A 16,523-nucleotide genomic window follows, 5' to 3' on the forward strand; every position below is an offset into this window, starting at 1 on the left:
TCTTTGTGTGTAGCTTTTCATTGATTTGTATTTCTTTGTTCTACTGTGAATGCCTACAAGAGAATGAATCTCAGGGTAGTGTATGGTGATATATATGCACTTTAATGATAAATTTACTTTGACTTTGACTTTTGACATTGGGTGAATCAACCCAATTGCACCCTCTTACCCAAACTCACTACCATTCTCACAGCCGTGTAGGATGCAGACGCCCAGGCATGCTGTCTCTTCAGTGCTGGATGTCCAACAGGGAAGTGCAGTGAAGCATCAGTAGTGGCAAAGCCCCAGACAATGTACAAGTGAGGAACACCCTGACACCTTTTGATATGTGGCTGGTAACTTTTGTAAGTGTTCTTAAATATCTCTGCTTCTCAGATGTTCAGGAATATTAAAATTACTAAAGCAAAAGAAGTTAAATTTTTAAAAAGTTCAATTAAAAGTACATAAAAACATAAAAAATGAATAAAAACAATTATAATTAACTCACTTTATTCCTTCCAATATTTAAATCATGAATTCTCATTCAAGTCAAGAAAGATGACAATTCAACACTGGGTCTGGCTGGCATTGGAAGGCGAATGAAGATCCCTAGTGCAATTGTAAGTAATCCTGACAGTTCTGGGCTCTGGAATCTGGTCACTCAGCAGAATGATTGTTGCATGACATTCACTGCTCAGCTCACACTAGTCTTGCAGCACCACTTTCTAAATCTGGACTTTACTTACCAAGTGGTGGCAGGCTGCTGCTCACTACTTTTACAAACATCGGCCGCATCCAACACAATTGGGTTCACACTTGCAAGGGTTTGCTGTGAAGTGACTCACTGTTGTGTTCCTTAAACAGCATTGCCTACTGAGCTCTCAAATTCTTGATCTCCCAATCTACCGTCTTGTAACCCTTGCTTCTCCCAATTTGGTAAATTAGAGAGCAGGTTTAAAGCTAGACAAAACCAAAGTGGGCTTGAAGAGTCACCCTGGAAAATGGCTTGGTTTATTTTGATAACCAAGGTTGGGTTTTTTTGGTTGTTAATAGATAGGATGGTTATATTATGCCTACTTGGGGGAAGCAATAGTGACTGTGCCTCTGGCACAGAGTCCGGCCCTGTTGCTCAGAAAGGTAGGGAAAGGAACAGGAAGACAGTAGTGATAGGGGACTCTATAGTTAGGGGGTCAGACAGGCGATTCTGTGGAGGAAGGAAAGGAACTCAGATGGCAGGTTTACCTCCCAGGTACCAGGGTCCGGGATGTTTCAGATCGCATCCAAGATATCCTGCAGTGGGAGGGAGGCGAGCCAGAGGTCGTGGTACATATTGGTACCAATGACATAGGTAGGAAAAGGGAGGAGGTCCTGAAAACAGACTACAAAGAGTTAGGAAGGAAGTTGAGAAGCAGGACCTCAAAGGAAGTAATCTGGGGATTACTGACTGTGCCATGTGACAGTGAGTATAGGAACAGAATGAGGTGGAGGATAAATCTGTGGCTGAGGGATTGGAGCAGGGGGCAGGGATTCAGGTTTCTGGATCATTGGGACCTCTTTTGGAGGGTTGAAGGGTTGCGGATGTTGTTCCTTTATTCAAGAAAGGGAGTAGAGATAGCCCAGGAAATTATATACCAGTGAGTCTTACTTCAGTGGTTGGTAAGTTGATGGAGAAGATCCTGAGAGGCAGGATTTATGAACATTTGGAGAGGTATAATATGATTAGAAATAGTCAGCTTTGTCACGGGCAGATCATGCCTTATGAGCCTGATTGAATTTTTTGAGGATGTGACTAAACACATTGATGAAGGAAGAGCAGTAGATATAGTGTATATGGATTTCAGCAAGGCATTTGATAAGGTACCACATACAAGGCTTATTGAGAAAGTGAGGAGCATGGGATCCAAGGGGACATTGCTTTGTGGATCCAGAAATGGCTTGCCCACAGAAGGCAAAGAGTGGTTTAGACGGGTCATATTCTGCATGGGGGTCGGTCACCAGTGGAGTGCCTCAGGAATCTGTTCTGGGACCCTTACTCTTTGTGATTTTTATAAATGACCTGGATGAGGAAGTGGAGGGATGGGTTAGTAAGTTTGCTGAGGACACAAAGGTTGGAGGTGTTGTGGATAGTGTGGAGGTCTGTCAGACGTTACAGCGGGACATTGATAGGATGCAAAACTGGGCTGAGAAGTGGCAGATGGAGTTCAACCCAGATAAGTGTGAAGTGGTTCATTTTGGTAGGTCAAATATGATGGCAGAATATAGTATTAACGGTGAGACTCTTGGCTGTGTGGAGGATCAGAGGGATCTTGGGGTCCGAGTCCATAGGACGCTCAAAGCAGCTGCGCAGGTTGACTCTGTGGTTAAGAAGGCGCACAATGTATTGGCCTTCATCAATCATGGAAATGAACTTAGGAGCCGAGAGGTAATGTTGCAGCTATATAGACCCTGATCAGACTCCACTTGGAGTACTGTGCTCAGTTCTGGTCACCTCACTACAGGAAGGATGTGGAAGCCGTAGAAAGGGTGCAGAGGAGATTTACAAGGATGTTGCCTGGATTGGGGAGAATGACTTATGAGAATAGGTTGAGTGAACTCAGCCTTTTCTCCTTGGAGTGACGGAGGATGAGAGATGACCTGATAGAGGTGTATAAGATGATGAGAGGCATTGATCATGTGGATAGTCCGAAGCTTTTTCCCAGGGCTGAAATGGTTGCCACAAGAGGACACAGGTTTAAGGTGCTGGGGAGTAGATGCAGAGGAGATGTCAGGAGTAAGTTTTTTACTCAGCAAGTGGTGAGTGTGTGGAATGGGCTGCCAGCAACGGTGGTGGAGGCCGACGCGATAGGGTCTTTTAAGAGACTTTTGGATAGGTTCATAGAGCTCAGAAAAATAGAGGGCTATGGGGAAGTCTAGTAATTTCTAAGGAAGGGACATGTTCGGCACAACTTTGTGGGCTGAAGGGCCTGTATTGTGCTGCAGGTTTTCTATGTTTCTAATACTTCATCAGATGTTGTGGGAATTTTATTATTAATAATTTATTATTATTATCATCATCATCATTACTATTATTATTATACCTAAGGAAGGTTTCCATCCATTGCAGCATTACTGAGGAGCCCTTGATATCATGAAGAACATCATATAAATCTGAGCAACACACATCAAAGTTGCTGGTAAACGCAGCAGGCCAAGCAGCATCTGTAGGAAGAGGTACAGTCGACGTTTCAGGCCGAGACCCTTCGTCAGGACTAACTGAAGGAAGAGTGAATAAGGGATTTGAAAGTTGGAGGGGGAGGGGGAGATTCAAAATGATAGGAGAAGACAGGAGGGGGAGGGATGGAGCCAAGAGCTGGACAGGTGATAGGCAAAAGCGATACGAAAGGATCATGGGACAGGAGGTCCGGGAAGAAAGACAAGGGGGGGGAGGGACCCAGAGGATGGGCAAGAGGTATATTCAGAGAGACAGAGGGAGAAAAACGAGAGTGAGAGAAAGAAAGTGTGCATAAAAATAAGTAACAGATGGGGTACGAGGGGGAGGTGGGGCCTTAGCGGAAGTTAGAGAAGTCGATGTTCATGCCATCAGGTTGGAGGCTACCCAGACGGAATATAAGGTGTTGTTCCTCCAACCTGAGTGTGGCTTCATCTTTACAGTAGAGGCGGCCGTGGATAGACATGTCAGAATGGGAATGGGATGTGGAATTAAAATGTGTGGCCACTGGGAGATCCTGCTTTCTCTGGCGGATAGAGCGTAGATGTTCAGCAAAGCGGTCTCCCAGTCTGCGTCGGGTCTCGCCAATATATAAAAGGCCACATCGGGAGCACCGGACGCAGTATATCACCCCAGTCGACTCACAGGTGAAGTGTTGCCTCACCTGGAAGGACTGTTTGGGGCCCTGAATGGTGGTAAGGGAGGAAGTGTAAGGGCATGTGTAGCACTTGTTCCGCTTACACGGATAAGTGCCAGGAGGGAGATCAGTGGGGAGGGATGGGGGGGACGAATGGACAAGGGAGTCGTGTAGGGAGCGATCCCTGCGGAATGCAGAGGGGGGGGGAGGGAAAGATGTGCTTAGTGGTGGGATCCCGTTGGAGGTGGCGGAAGTTATGGAGAATAATATGTTGGACCCGGAGGCTGGTGGGATGGTAGGTGAGGACCAGGGGAACCCTATTCCTAGTGGGGTAGCGGGAGGATGGAGTGAGAGCAGAGGTACATGAAATAGGGGAGATGCGTTTAAGAGCAGAGTTGATAGTGGAGGAAGGGAAGCCCCTTTCTTTAAAAAAGGAAGACATCTCCCTCATCCTAGAATGAAAAGCCTCATCCTGAGAGCAGATGCGGCAGCGACAGAGGAATTGAGAGAAGGGGATGGCGTTTTTGCAAGAGACAGGGTGAGAAGAGGAATAGTCCAGATAGCTGTGAGAGTCAGTAGGTTTATAGTAGACATCAGTGGATAAGCTGTCTCCAGAGACAGAGACAGAAAGATCTAGAAAGGGGAGGGAGGTGTCGGAAATGGACCAAACTTGAGGGCAGGGTGAAAGTTGGAGGCAAAGTTAATAAAGTCAACGAGTTCTGCATGTGTGCAGGAAGCAGCGCCAATGCAGTCGTCGATGTAGCAAAGGAAAAGTGGGGGTCAGATACCAGAATAGGCACGGAACATAGATTGTTCCACAAACCCAACAAAAAGGCAGGCATAGCTAGGACCCATATGGGTGCCCATAGCTACACCTTTAGTTTGGAGGAAGTGGGAGGAGCCACAGATTTTAATTCCACATCCCATTCCCATTCTGACATGTCTATCCACGGCCTCCTCTACTGTAAAGATGAAGCCACATTCAGGTTGGAGGAACAACACCTTATATTCCGTCTGGGTAGCCTCCAACCTGATGGCATGAACATCGACTTCTCTAACTTCCGCTAAGGCCCCACCTCCCCCTCGTACCCGATCTGTTACTTATTTTTACGCACACTTTCTTTCTCTCACTCTCCTTTTTCTCCCTCTGTCCCTCTGAATCTACCTCTTGCCCATCCTCTGGGTCCCTCCCCACCCTTGTCTTTCTTCCCGGACCTCCTGTCCCATGATCCTCTTGTATCCCTTTTGCCCATCACCTGTCCAGCTCTTGGCTCCATCCCTCCCCCTCCTGTCTCCTCCTATCATTTTGGATCTCCCCCTCCCTCTCCAACTTTCAAATCCCTTACTCACTCTTCCTTCAGTTAGTCCTGACGAAGGGTCTCAGCCTGAAACGTCGACTGTACCTCTTCCTACAGATGCTGCCTGGCCTGCTGCATTCACCAGCAACTTTGATGTGTGTTGCTTCAATTTCCAGCATCTGCAGAATTCCTGTTGTTTTATCATATAAATCTGTCTTGCTTTTATCTTCAATCGAAAATAGTAAAACACTTAAAGACTTTTCATATACTGTAGGGTATATTTACTTTCACCAACTCAAAGAATTGTCGCAGCAGGAATCAGGAAAACTCATTAAAACAGTTTGACTTCAGTCTTTCAGGTGAATGTCAATTATAAGCCACGAGTTCCAAGCAGTTAATGTCGTATGTGAAAATAGTGCCACATATGATTTTATAATGGATTAAAAAGATTAAAAAATCACATTTACGGTCTTGTACCTTAAAGGCACAAGTTAATTCCTCACTGTGTGCTCTATGTTACCTGTCATGGAAGATGGGAGGAGTTATCGCTCTGCACATAGACTGAGCCATTCAAATTAAATGAAAAGGCAATGGTAAGGAAACAAAAGACTAATGATTTAACTTCTGGACTTTTACATACTCATCCATTTCTTTTTATTTGTTATACCTCTCTATAATCTATCCCCAGCAACAAATGGACTTCAACAGCTTCAGAATTGAAATGCCTTTCATTTCCTTTCCAGTAGTTGCCGCTGATGCTTCTGGAAGTGACCGGAGAGGTGTGGGTCGAGACATGGAGTGGGGTCACCACTTCAGACACACCAGCACACTTGGATAGTTTGATCCCATGAGGACAGATAGCTGGTTTCATTCGTCAGTTTCCAGGGGATTTTGTCAGTTACCCATGCTTGCCATTGTACACAGACTTCCCCTTCAGTTATTCTCGTGTTTTCTGGGGTAAATTTTTGACTTTATGTATCAATGTAGAAATAATTACAGCAAATTCCTTTTTAGCATCTCCTTCAGGGAAAATCCTGCCTAACAAACCTGTTGGTATTCTTTGAGGAGATTACAAGTAGGATTGTGACAGGGTTCTGAATTACCCCTATGAACTGTGCTCGTTTACCCCTCTTAACTGTGCTTTTGAAAAGAGAGAGACAGTTATTTAACACCGACAACTTGTATGTAAAAGAGAGAGAGAGAGATGAAGACTAACTGTTGGATTGTCACTTTAAGGCACTAGAAGTAACTTTTGGATTTCTGCTGAGTTGGAGTTGGAGTTGGAGAAGGCACCGAGCAGCTCGTAAGTTGCTATGGTGACCGAAGGCAGTGTTATTTAATGGACACTTGAGGTTATGATTTTCGGCAGGTTGTTGACAGTTCTCAAGAACTTTTGCCTGCTTGCATTTCTTCACAGAGAGAGGAAGGAGGAGTTATTTGAATGACAGTTGATGCTCAGCAGCAGAAGATAAAATAGGAGGTCAGATGATAGACCTCAGAAATGTTCTGGACACTGAATAAGCATTGTTGTTGCAGCAGGAAAAGAGGGTTTTAGAGGATCCATCAGGTGGACTGATCAGTTGCTCTTGCAGTGGAACGTGGAAAAGGGTTGACTGGTGGGGAGTTGTCAATGTGTCCACCCTCGCCTGGGGGATAGCTCCACCACAGAAAACTGGTCCCCTTTGCTAAAGTCACAGTTGGTGACTTTTAAAGGATTTCGAAGGACAACGAGAAGATCGACGGCGTCAGCTCACCTGAAGACTAAAATCTCTCCCTCTCTCTCTCTCTCCATCACTACTCAACTCAATACCACGAACTGAACTGAACTGAACTTTACTCATCATTGTAAGACTGTATCTTTTTACCCCTAGACTTAAAGAAGTTTGGTTTTTCATACATATATTTCCACACTTACTGATATACTCACTTATATAGATAATCATTGCTAACTAACCTGTTTGATTTATCTACATTTATATTACTGTATTGCATAGTTACTAATAAATATTATTAGGTAATAGCAATACTGGATTCCAAAGTGTTTTCCATCTCTGCTGGTTCTTTATTCCCATCATGTGGTTCGTGACAGAATAGATAAAAGGAATGCAGTAGATGTTGTAAATTTGGACTTTCAGAAGGCCTTTGATAAGGTGCCACACATGAAACTACTTACCAAGTTAAGAGCTCATGGTATTACAGGAAAGTTACTAACATGGTTAGAGCATTGGCTGATTGGTAAGAAGCAGCAACTGGGAGTAAGAGGATCCTCTTCTGGTTAGCTGCCAGTGACTAGTGGTGTTCCGCAGGGGTCGGTGTTGGGACCACTTCTTTTTATGCTGTATGTAAATGATTTAGATGATGGAATAGATGGCTTGGTCATCAAGTTTTCAGATGATACGAAGAAGGGCAGGTAGTGTTGAGGAAACAGGTAGGATTCAGAAGGATTTAGACAGATTAGGAGAATGGGCAAGAAAGTGGCAAATGAAATACAATGTTGGAAAATGCATGGTCATGCACTTTGGTAGTAGAAATAAATGTGCAGACTATTTTCTAAACAGAGAGAAAATTCCAAAATCTGAGATGCAAAGGGACTTGGGAGCCCTTGTGCAGAACACCCTAAAGGTTAACTTGCAGGATGAGTCGATGGGTGAGGAAGGCAAGTGCCATGTTAGCATTCATTTCAAGAGGTCTAGAATACAAGAGCAAGGATGTTATGCTGAGGCTTTTTAAGGCACTGGCGAGGCCTCACCTTGAGTATTGTGCACTGTTTTTGGCCCCTCATCTTAGAAAAGATGTGTTGGCATTGGAAAGGATCCAGAGGAGATTCACAAGGATGATTCCTGGAATGAAAGGGTTATCATATGAGGAACGTTTGATGGCTCTGGGTCTGTACTAGCTGGAATTCAGAAGGATGAGGGGAGATTTCATTGAATCCTTTCAAATATTAAAAAGCCTAGACAGAGTAGACGTGGAAAGGATGTTTCCCATGGTGGGAGAGTCTAGGACAAAAGGGCACACCCTCAGGATAGAGGGGCTCCCTTTCAAGACAGAGATGCAGAGAAATGTCTTTAGCCAAAGGGTGGTGAATTTGTGGAATTTGTTGCCACATGCAATTGTGGAGGCCAGGTGTATTTAGGCAGAGATTGATTGGTACTTGACTGGATATGGCATCAAAGGTTACGGAGAGAAGGCTGGGAATTGATGTTGAGGAGGAGAGAAAAAAAGGATCAGCCATGATTGAATGGCAGAGCAGACTCGATGGGCCAGAGGGCCGAATTCAGCTCTTGTGTCTTATGGTCTATTTCTTCTGCTTTTGAATTCCAGTTCATGGGTTAACATGTAAAGGCTGACTGCCAATTGGAGTCTCTTCACAATTAAGATTCAAAATTTTTGATCATGTTCCTTAAATTGCCATTGTTTCTTGCCAATTACGCAAATTTCTTCAAATGAACCCTTTTCTGTTCTTTACTTCTGTAGTTCAGACGGCAATTTATTTTGTGTCTTTCTGTATTTCATAAGTGCAGCTCACCCTCATCGTCTTCCCTGCCTTTTTCTCTTGTTCTATTCCTTTTCAATACACTTAACCTGTAAGACCTGGTGAAATGCCATTAATCTGAAGTTCTGTTTTCAGTTTTCCTGCCTGATCCAATAAGAATTTCCAGCAATTACTGCATTCCACTTGTTAAAACAAATACTAACACTTCCTCAATGTTTGAAAAGTACTTTATCGCTTGTTCAGGAAAATTTGCCATTTGAAGCTTTCATCTCAACCTAGCTGCCTAGTTTCAACAAGTTCAAAGTTGAAAGTGCAAAGCAGGTATATGTCACCATATACTACTCGAGATTCACTTCTTGCAGGCATTCACAGGAAAATAAAGAAATAAAACACAAATCGATGAAGAACTACAGACAAAGGCTGACAAACAATGTGCAAAAGAAGGCAAATTGTGCAAATATATACATGAATAAATAAATAGAAAATGGATAAATTAAATAAGTAGATAGATAAATAAATAAATAGATCATTCGTTCATTATGTGCCGCATTGGTATGACATAGGTGATCATGGTCTTTCCATGACCATTATTGTCCTTTGCAAATTTTTCTGCAGAAGTGGTTTGCCATTGCCTTCTTCTGGGCAATGTCTTTACAAGACAGGTGACCCCCGGCATTATCAATACTGTTCAGAGATTATCCACCTAGTGTCAGTGGTCGCATAACCAGGACTTGGGGTATGCACCAACTGCTCATACGGCCATCCTCCACCTGCTCCCATGGCTTCATGTAACCCTGACTGAGGGTCTAAGCAAGTTCTACACCTTGTCCAAGGGTAACCTGCAGGCTAGCAGTAGGAAAGAATGCCTTACACCTCCTTTGGCAGAGAGGTCTCTCTATCCTGCCTTCCAAAATAAATAGATAGATAAATTTATAAATGAGTGAATGATACTGAGAACAGCTATTGATTTCTCTGTTCCCACTTTCACCTCCAGTAAGTCCGTCTTTGGTTCTTACCAATTTCCTGACCATCATTACACTATCATACCAGTTTATCCTTCGCTGTTCCTATCTGCTGTCATCTCACTCTTCTATCTCTTTTTCCTTGTCTCACTTCCTCTGCAATTTATTATTTGTTAGCCCTCTTCCTTTTTCCAGTCTGGTGGAAATCAGACTCTGTGTTTCCCTCTTGCTGAGACCTCACCCGCTGATTAAATTCAAAGAGTTATGTTCTTATGATACTTCAGAATGCTTGTATTCACTTGATAGATGTTACCTGAGCTGTTTGGGGTTCTCAGAAGTTTCTATTATTGTTAACAGAAGACATGCCAGAACAGAACTGGGGACAGTGAAAAAACAGTGCTCTCAAAAACAATGGGGGCTGTCATTATTGTGATACTCAAGATATCCCAGTTGCACAGGTCATGATGGATGGGCTCCTTGTCACCATCTTTCACACATTTTCTGATGTTTGTGAATTCCTGTCCTTTCAGAACTCAAACAGAACAAGAAAAAATCCTTAGGTGTCATTCTAGTGAATGGACAACCCTGCAGTTGCTTACTGAGATCTATCGCCCAGCAAGCAAATACTTGAATGTCTCTAAAATCTGACAGCCACACATTTAAACGCTACAGATTAATAATAATATTGCAACTCAGTTTGAGTGCATCATCTGAGATTCAAGATACAAAAACCAGTAGATATCATCTATAAATGAAAAGTAAAACTGCAGATGAAGGAAATATGAAATAATAATATTAGAGAATGCTGGAAAAATTAAACAGACCAGGCAGCACCTGAGGAAAGAAAAATGTTGCAACACACACAAAATGCTGGAGGAACTCAGCAGGCCAGGCAACCTCTGTGGAAAAATGTACAGTCAACACTTTGTTACTTTTTTTCCATAGATGCTGCCTGGCTTGCTGAGTTCCTCCAGCATTTTGTGTGTGTTGCTTGGATTTCAGGCATCTGCAGATTTCTTCCTGTTCGTGAAAGAAAAACATTTACTGTTTCAAGTCAAAGACCCTTCATCAGAATGAGGCACCTCTTTGAATATTAACTGCTTCTCTTTCCACAGATGTTGGCTGAGCTGGTGTGTTTTAACACCATTTATGGTTTTGTCTTTTTCTTAATTTTGGATATCCTCTAATCTGAACACCATCTGAGCAAACAGAAAACAGATTCAACAGACATTATAAGAATTTGCTTCATTACAGATACTGCAAGAATAGAAGGTAGAGAACAATTATTACTGAAGAGGGTTTCCACTTACAGGAGAAAGATGATGGAGGAAGATAGTTGATACCATTGATTCAGATATTTTCCTCTACCTACAGATACTGCAAGCAATATGTCAACGGAAGAGTCAGTCCAATTAAAGACATTTGTGGGGAAGACTATTTCGTCTTTGCAATACAGCTGACTTTTGAGATTTATTCGAATTTATCCTTTTACCGAAGTGTGAATTTTTGAAATCTATTGGGAAGAAACATTTTCCAATGGTCTGCAAGTAAAAATATCATGTGGTGGGTAATAAATTTCTGACATGCTGTTTCAGATCAGATATGGTACAATACAATTTAACACTCAAGTATCGACCATCCCCTCACCGCCCAATTTTCCCTGACTCTAACTTTGCTATTCATCCTCAATGTAGATTTTTCCAGTACTAACGTTCAGCATAGGTCAGAGTCGAGCTTATTGTCATATGCACAATTCCATATACCCACAGGTGAAATGAAAAACTTGCAGGAGCATTACAGGCACATGACATCATATATGCAAGATTTACAGGGTAAAAAAAAACAAATAATACACAATTTTTATGAGGAAGACTGCAATTAGAATACAAATAATTTCAAGTTAGTGCAAAATGGTCAAACAGATCATAATATTGCTAACTTGTAATGATCAGTGTTTTGCCAGTTAGTTCAAGAACCGAATGGCTGAGCAAAGTGAATCTGGTAGAATGGGACTTCAGGCTTCTGTACCTTCTGCCCCAAGTTAGCTGTGAGAAGATGGCATAGTTTGGATGGTGAGGTTCTTTGATGATGAGTGTGGCCTTCTTGAGGCACTGATTCCTGTGGATACTACGAGTGATGGGAAGGCAAGTGCCCATGATGTGGTGGCAGATTCCACCACTCTGCAGTTTCTTACATTCCTGTGTAGTTGAGTTTCAACCAGTCAGGATACTTCCAACGGGACTTAAACCTCTAATCTTCAGTGATTTATACTTAAATGTGCACTGCAAGTAGCCAAAATATTTTCTGAAAGACTCTTGCAACCAGAAAATAAGGAAAGGGAGCAAATAAATAATGGTCTTTTCAAAGCATAAGTGAAGCATGGTGTCAGTTCCGGTTAATCAATTTCCTGTGCCTAATGATGGGAGTTATGCAGAATGATTGATGAGAACAGTACCTTCATCAGGAATCATATCAATCAATTGCCTACAAATGAATGGCAACTTCTGTCCACAATAATATATTCTATTCAGCGATTCAGTGTTGATCACCACCCTCCTCAAAGCACTGCTCAAATGGTATCGGATTCTTTTAATAGTCAGTTTTTAATTACGATTTCTATGGCTGAAAGTTGATTCCACAGAGAAGCTTTAGCAGCATCAAGATTTGTGCCATAATTGTCCTGGGTAGTTCTAATATGGTGTAAGCAAATCCTTTCATATTAGTATGGAGAAGTAGAGTATTAGCAATGGTCGGTGGCTGGGACCTCTCCAGCCACATCCTTGCATCTGTTGAAGCTGAAACTAAATTTGTGCAATCATAATCTTATAAAAGAGGAACAAACTGAAATTCCCTTGGCAAGCTGAGTTAGCACAGGATGACATTCAAGTGCAACTAAGATGAAAAATTATTAAAGCTCATTCGGAATTGCATGTCTTTCTTGCAGAGCAATACTTCTCTCCATTTTTTTTCCTCAATTCCAATAGCAATTTAAAGGAAACACAGAAATTATAAGATAGGAAGATTTTGACCAGACATAAGGAGAGCAGGTGCCTATTGAAATGAAGATAGTTTTGTTTAATTACTTACCAACGCAGGTCTCACCGGTGAATGAATAGTTGCCATTGTCATGGTAACCTGTCCTGCATTCACAGTGGTACCACCCCGGTAGGTTGACACAACGAGCATGTCTGTGACACTGTATGATGCCTTCAGCACACTCATCAATATCTGTCTCACAAAAAAATATAGGACATACATGAGGGACAGCTCTGTAATTTCACATCACCCTTAACAGAAGCATATTATGATTTCTAAGCCCTTTTCACCATAATACTGTGGTTGTAGCCAGTTTATTTAAGATGGGAACAGAATATCAACCCTTGAAAGTTCCTTGACTATATTTGTTTTGTGTAACACAGCATGAGTAGGTAAACAAGAAGCTAAATAGGTCTGTTAATCTGTGATTAATGACCCAATGGCTATACCTTCTTAAATGGTTATTTGTCAAAAGTGTTCCAAGTGGTTCATAAAAAAGATTCTCTGTGACATTAAAACCCCAGACTTTCATTTCTGATTTCACTATTTACAGATAATGAGTTCAGCTATAACCCATAAGGTTTTGTTCTGTGCAATTTGCACTCTTTTATGCTCTATGATGCATTAAACTTCAGTCAGCCCTTCAGAAATAGGTCAAATTTCATTGAAAAGGAAAACTTAAGTGTGCGCATCTGTTTTCCCTTTTATCTTACATAAGGCAATTGGAGTTCAAACTCAGAAATAGGGTGACCAAATTATTAACAGGAAACAACAATGTGTTCACCTCATGCAGGTACATGCTTGTCAGATGCACTAAAAGATAAACAATTGGTGTACTTGGCGGCAATCTGTTCACTCAACTATTCTCCTATATACTACCATTTCAAGCCAAGGAATTAACGTGAGTTCAAAGAATCGGGCAGAAAATCATTGCGGCACATCAGGTATACCTGAGTTAAAGAACTGGCAAAGTTGTAGCATAGCCGAGTCGGATGGGAAAATCCCTCAAATTCTGAAATGGTGTATCACCCCAGGAGGACACGTAAAGTGGTTACGGTCAGAACCAGAGCCAGGTTTAATATCACCAGCATATGTTGTGAAATTCATTAACTTTACAGCAGCAGTACAATGAAATACATGATAAATCAATATAGAGAAAAAAAAACTAAATTACACTGTGTATATATATGTGTGTGTCTATTAAATGTTTAAGTTCAAAATACGGGGTGGAAACAAAATCAGAAATAAAAAAAGTAGTGAAAAGTGTTTATGGGTTCAATGTCCATTTAGAAATCAGATGGCAGAGGGGAAGAAGCTGTTCTTGAAATGCTGAGTGTGTGCCTTCAGGCTTCTGTACCTCCTTCCCGATGGTAACAATGAGAAGAGGGGACGTCCGGGATGGTGAGGTTCCTTAATGATTGACACCACCTTCCTAAGGAACCACACCTTGAAGACGTCTTGGAAACTATGGAAGCTAGCACCCATGGTGGAGGTGACTAGTTTTTCAAGTTTCTGGAAAGTATTTGAATCTCGTACAGTAGCCCCACCTCCCCCCAAACCAGACTGTGATGTAGCTAGTCAGAATGCTCTCCAAGGTATATTTGTAGAAGTTTTCAAGTGTTTCAGTTGACAAACCAAATCTGCTCAAATTCCAAATGAAACATAGCCGCTGTCTTGCCTTCTCTATAGATAGAAACATAGAAAATAGGTGCAAGAGTAGGCCATTCGGCCCTTCGAGCCTGCACTGCCATTCAGTATGATCATGGCTGATCATCCAACTCAGAACCCTGTACCTGCCTTCTCGCCATACCCCCTGATCCCTTTAGTCACAAGGGCCATATCTAACTCCCTATTAAATATAGCCAATGAACTGGCCTCAACCGTCTCCTGTGGCAGAGAATTCCACAGATTCACCACTCTCTGTGTGAAGAAGTTTTTCTTCATCTCGGTCCTAAAAGGCTTCCCCTTTATCCTTAAACTGTGACCCCTCGTTCTGGACTTACCCAACATCGGGAACAGTCTTCCTGCATCTAGCCTGTCCAATCCCTTTAGAATTTTATACGTTTCAATAAGATCCCCCTTCAATCTTCTAAATTCCGGCGAGTATAATCCTAGTCGATCCAGTCTTTCTTCATATGAAGGTTCTGCCATCCCAGGAATCAATCTGGTGAACCTTCTTTGTACTCCCTCTATGGCAAGAATGTCTTTCCTCAGATTAAGGGAGCAAAGCTGCACACAATACTCCAGGTGTGGTCTCACCAAGGCCTTGTACAACTGCAGTAGAACCTCCCTGCTCCTGTACTCGAATCCTCTTGCTATAAATGCCAGCATACCATTCGCCTTTTTCACCGCCTGCTGTACCTGCATGCCCACTTTCAATGACTGGTGTACAATGACACCCAGGTCTCGTTGCACCTCCCCTTTTCCTAATCGGCCACCATTCAGATAATAATCTGTTTTCCTGTTCTTGCCACCAAAGCGGATAACCTCACATTTATCCACATTAAATTGCATCTGCCATGAATTTGCCCACTCACCTAACCTATCCAAGTCACCCTGCATCCTCCTCACAGCTAACACTGCCGCCCAGCTTCATGTAATCCGCAAACTTGGAGATGCTGCATTTAATTCCCTCGTCTAAGTCATTAATATATATTGTAAACAACTGGGGTCCCAGCACTGAGCCTTGCGGTACCCCACTAGTCACTGCCTGCCATTCTGAAAAGGTCCTGTTTATTCCTTTTGCTTCCTGTCTGCCAACCAATTCTCTATCCACATCAATACCATACCCCCAATACCATGTGTTTTAAGTTTGCACGCTAATCTCCTGTGTGGAACCTTGTTAAAAGTCTTTTGAAAATCCAAATATACCACATCCATTGGTTCTCCCCTATCCACTCTACTAGTTACATCCTCAAAAAATTCTATGAGATGCGTCAGACATGATTTTCCTTTCACAAATCCATGCTGACTTTGTTCAATGATTTCACCGCTTTCCAAATGTGCTGTTATCACATCTTTGATAACTGACTCTAGCATTTTCCTCACCACCGATGTCAGGCTTACCAGTCTATAATTCCCCGGTCTCTCTCTCCCTCCTTTTTTAAAAAGCGGGGTTACGTTAGCCACCCTCCAATCCTCAGGAACTAATCCAGAATCTAAAGAGTTTTGAAAAATTATCACTAATGCATCCACTTTTCCTTGGGCTACTTCCTTAAGCACTCTGGGATGCAGATGCATCAATATGTTGCATCCAGGTTAGGTCCTTGGAGATACTGACATCCAGGAACCTGAAATTGCTCGCACATTCCACTTCTGATCCCTCTATGGGGATTGGTTTGTGCTCCTTCATCTTATCCTTTCTGAAGTCCACAGTCAGATCTTTGCTCTTTGGTCGAGTAATGTGTTTTAAAAATAAGTTATCACTATTGAATGTTAAATCTGTGCACCGTTTCTTCCTTTGTAAACATTTTTTTTCTAAATAAAGATAAATTTTAAAATTAAAAATAAATACTAAAAAGCAAATCAACATGCAACTGACAGAGCAACATGATCTAATAATGAATTGATCACACAGAAGGCCAACGCTGCATGTTTCACCAAATATAGTATGAGAACAGAATTTATTATGACTAACTAAACTGAGCCTTGAGGAAGCTGTAACTGGGAAATAGGTCTTTATTCACATGCAAGCCTCTGATAGAGAGTCAGTCCAGGAGAATCCAAGAGAATCTCACTCTTTTAGCACGATGTTTTATATTTTTTCAACACAAAGGGAGCAATAAATGATTAACTAATCTCTTTTGCTACATTCACCTATTTAACTTTAACATTTTGAATATAGTGAGGTAAATGTACAGAATTACATATCTATAGTGGTAGCACATCTCAACTAGCTGGACTCCTT

The 16,523-nt window shown here is 42.1% G+C and overlaps 1 protein-coding gene across 5 annotated transcripts in view; it reads right to left on the minus strand.

The window, feature by feature from the left end:
• LOC140205268 (protein kinase C-binding protein NELL1-like) overlaps window positions 1-16,523 on the minus strand; it is a 1,028,119-nt gene that overhangs the window by 127,726 nt on the left and 883,870 nt on the right. For all 5 annotated transcript variants that reach the window (XM_072272741.1, XM_072272739.1, XM_072272737.1 and 2 more), the window contains one exon: window positions 12,668-12,808. In XM_072272741.1, the coding sequence (XP_072128842.1) occupies window positions 12,668-12,808 (141 nt within the window). The remainder of the gene's footprint in view (window positions 1-12,667; window positions 12,809-16,523) is intronic.

This window comes from Mobula birostris, chromosome 11 (assembly GCF_030028105.1).
Source record: "Mobula birostris isolate sMobBir1 chromosome 11, sMobBir1.hap1, whole genome shotgun sequence".
Lineage (NCBI taxonomy): Eukaryota > Metazoa > Chordata > Chondrichthyes > Myliobatiformes > Myliobatidae > Mobula > Mobula birostris.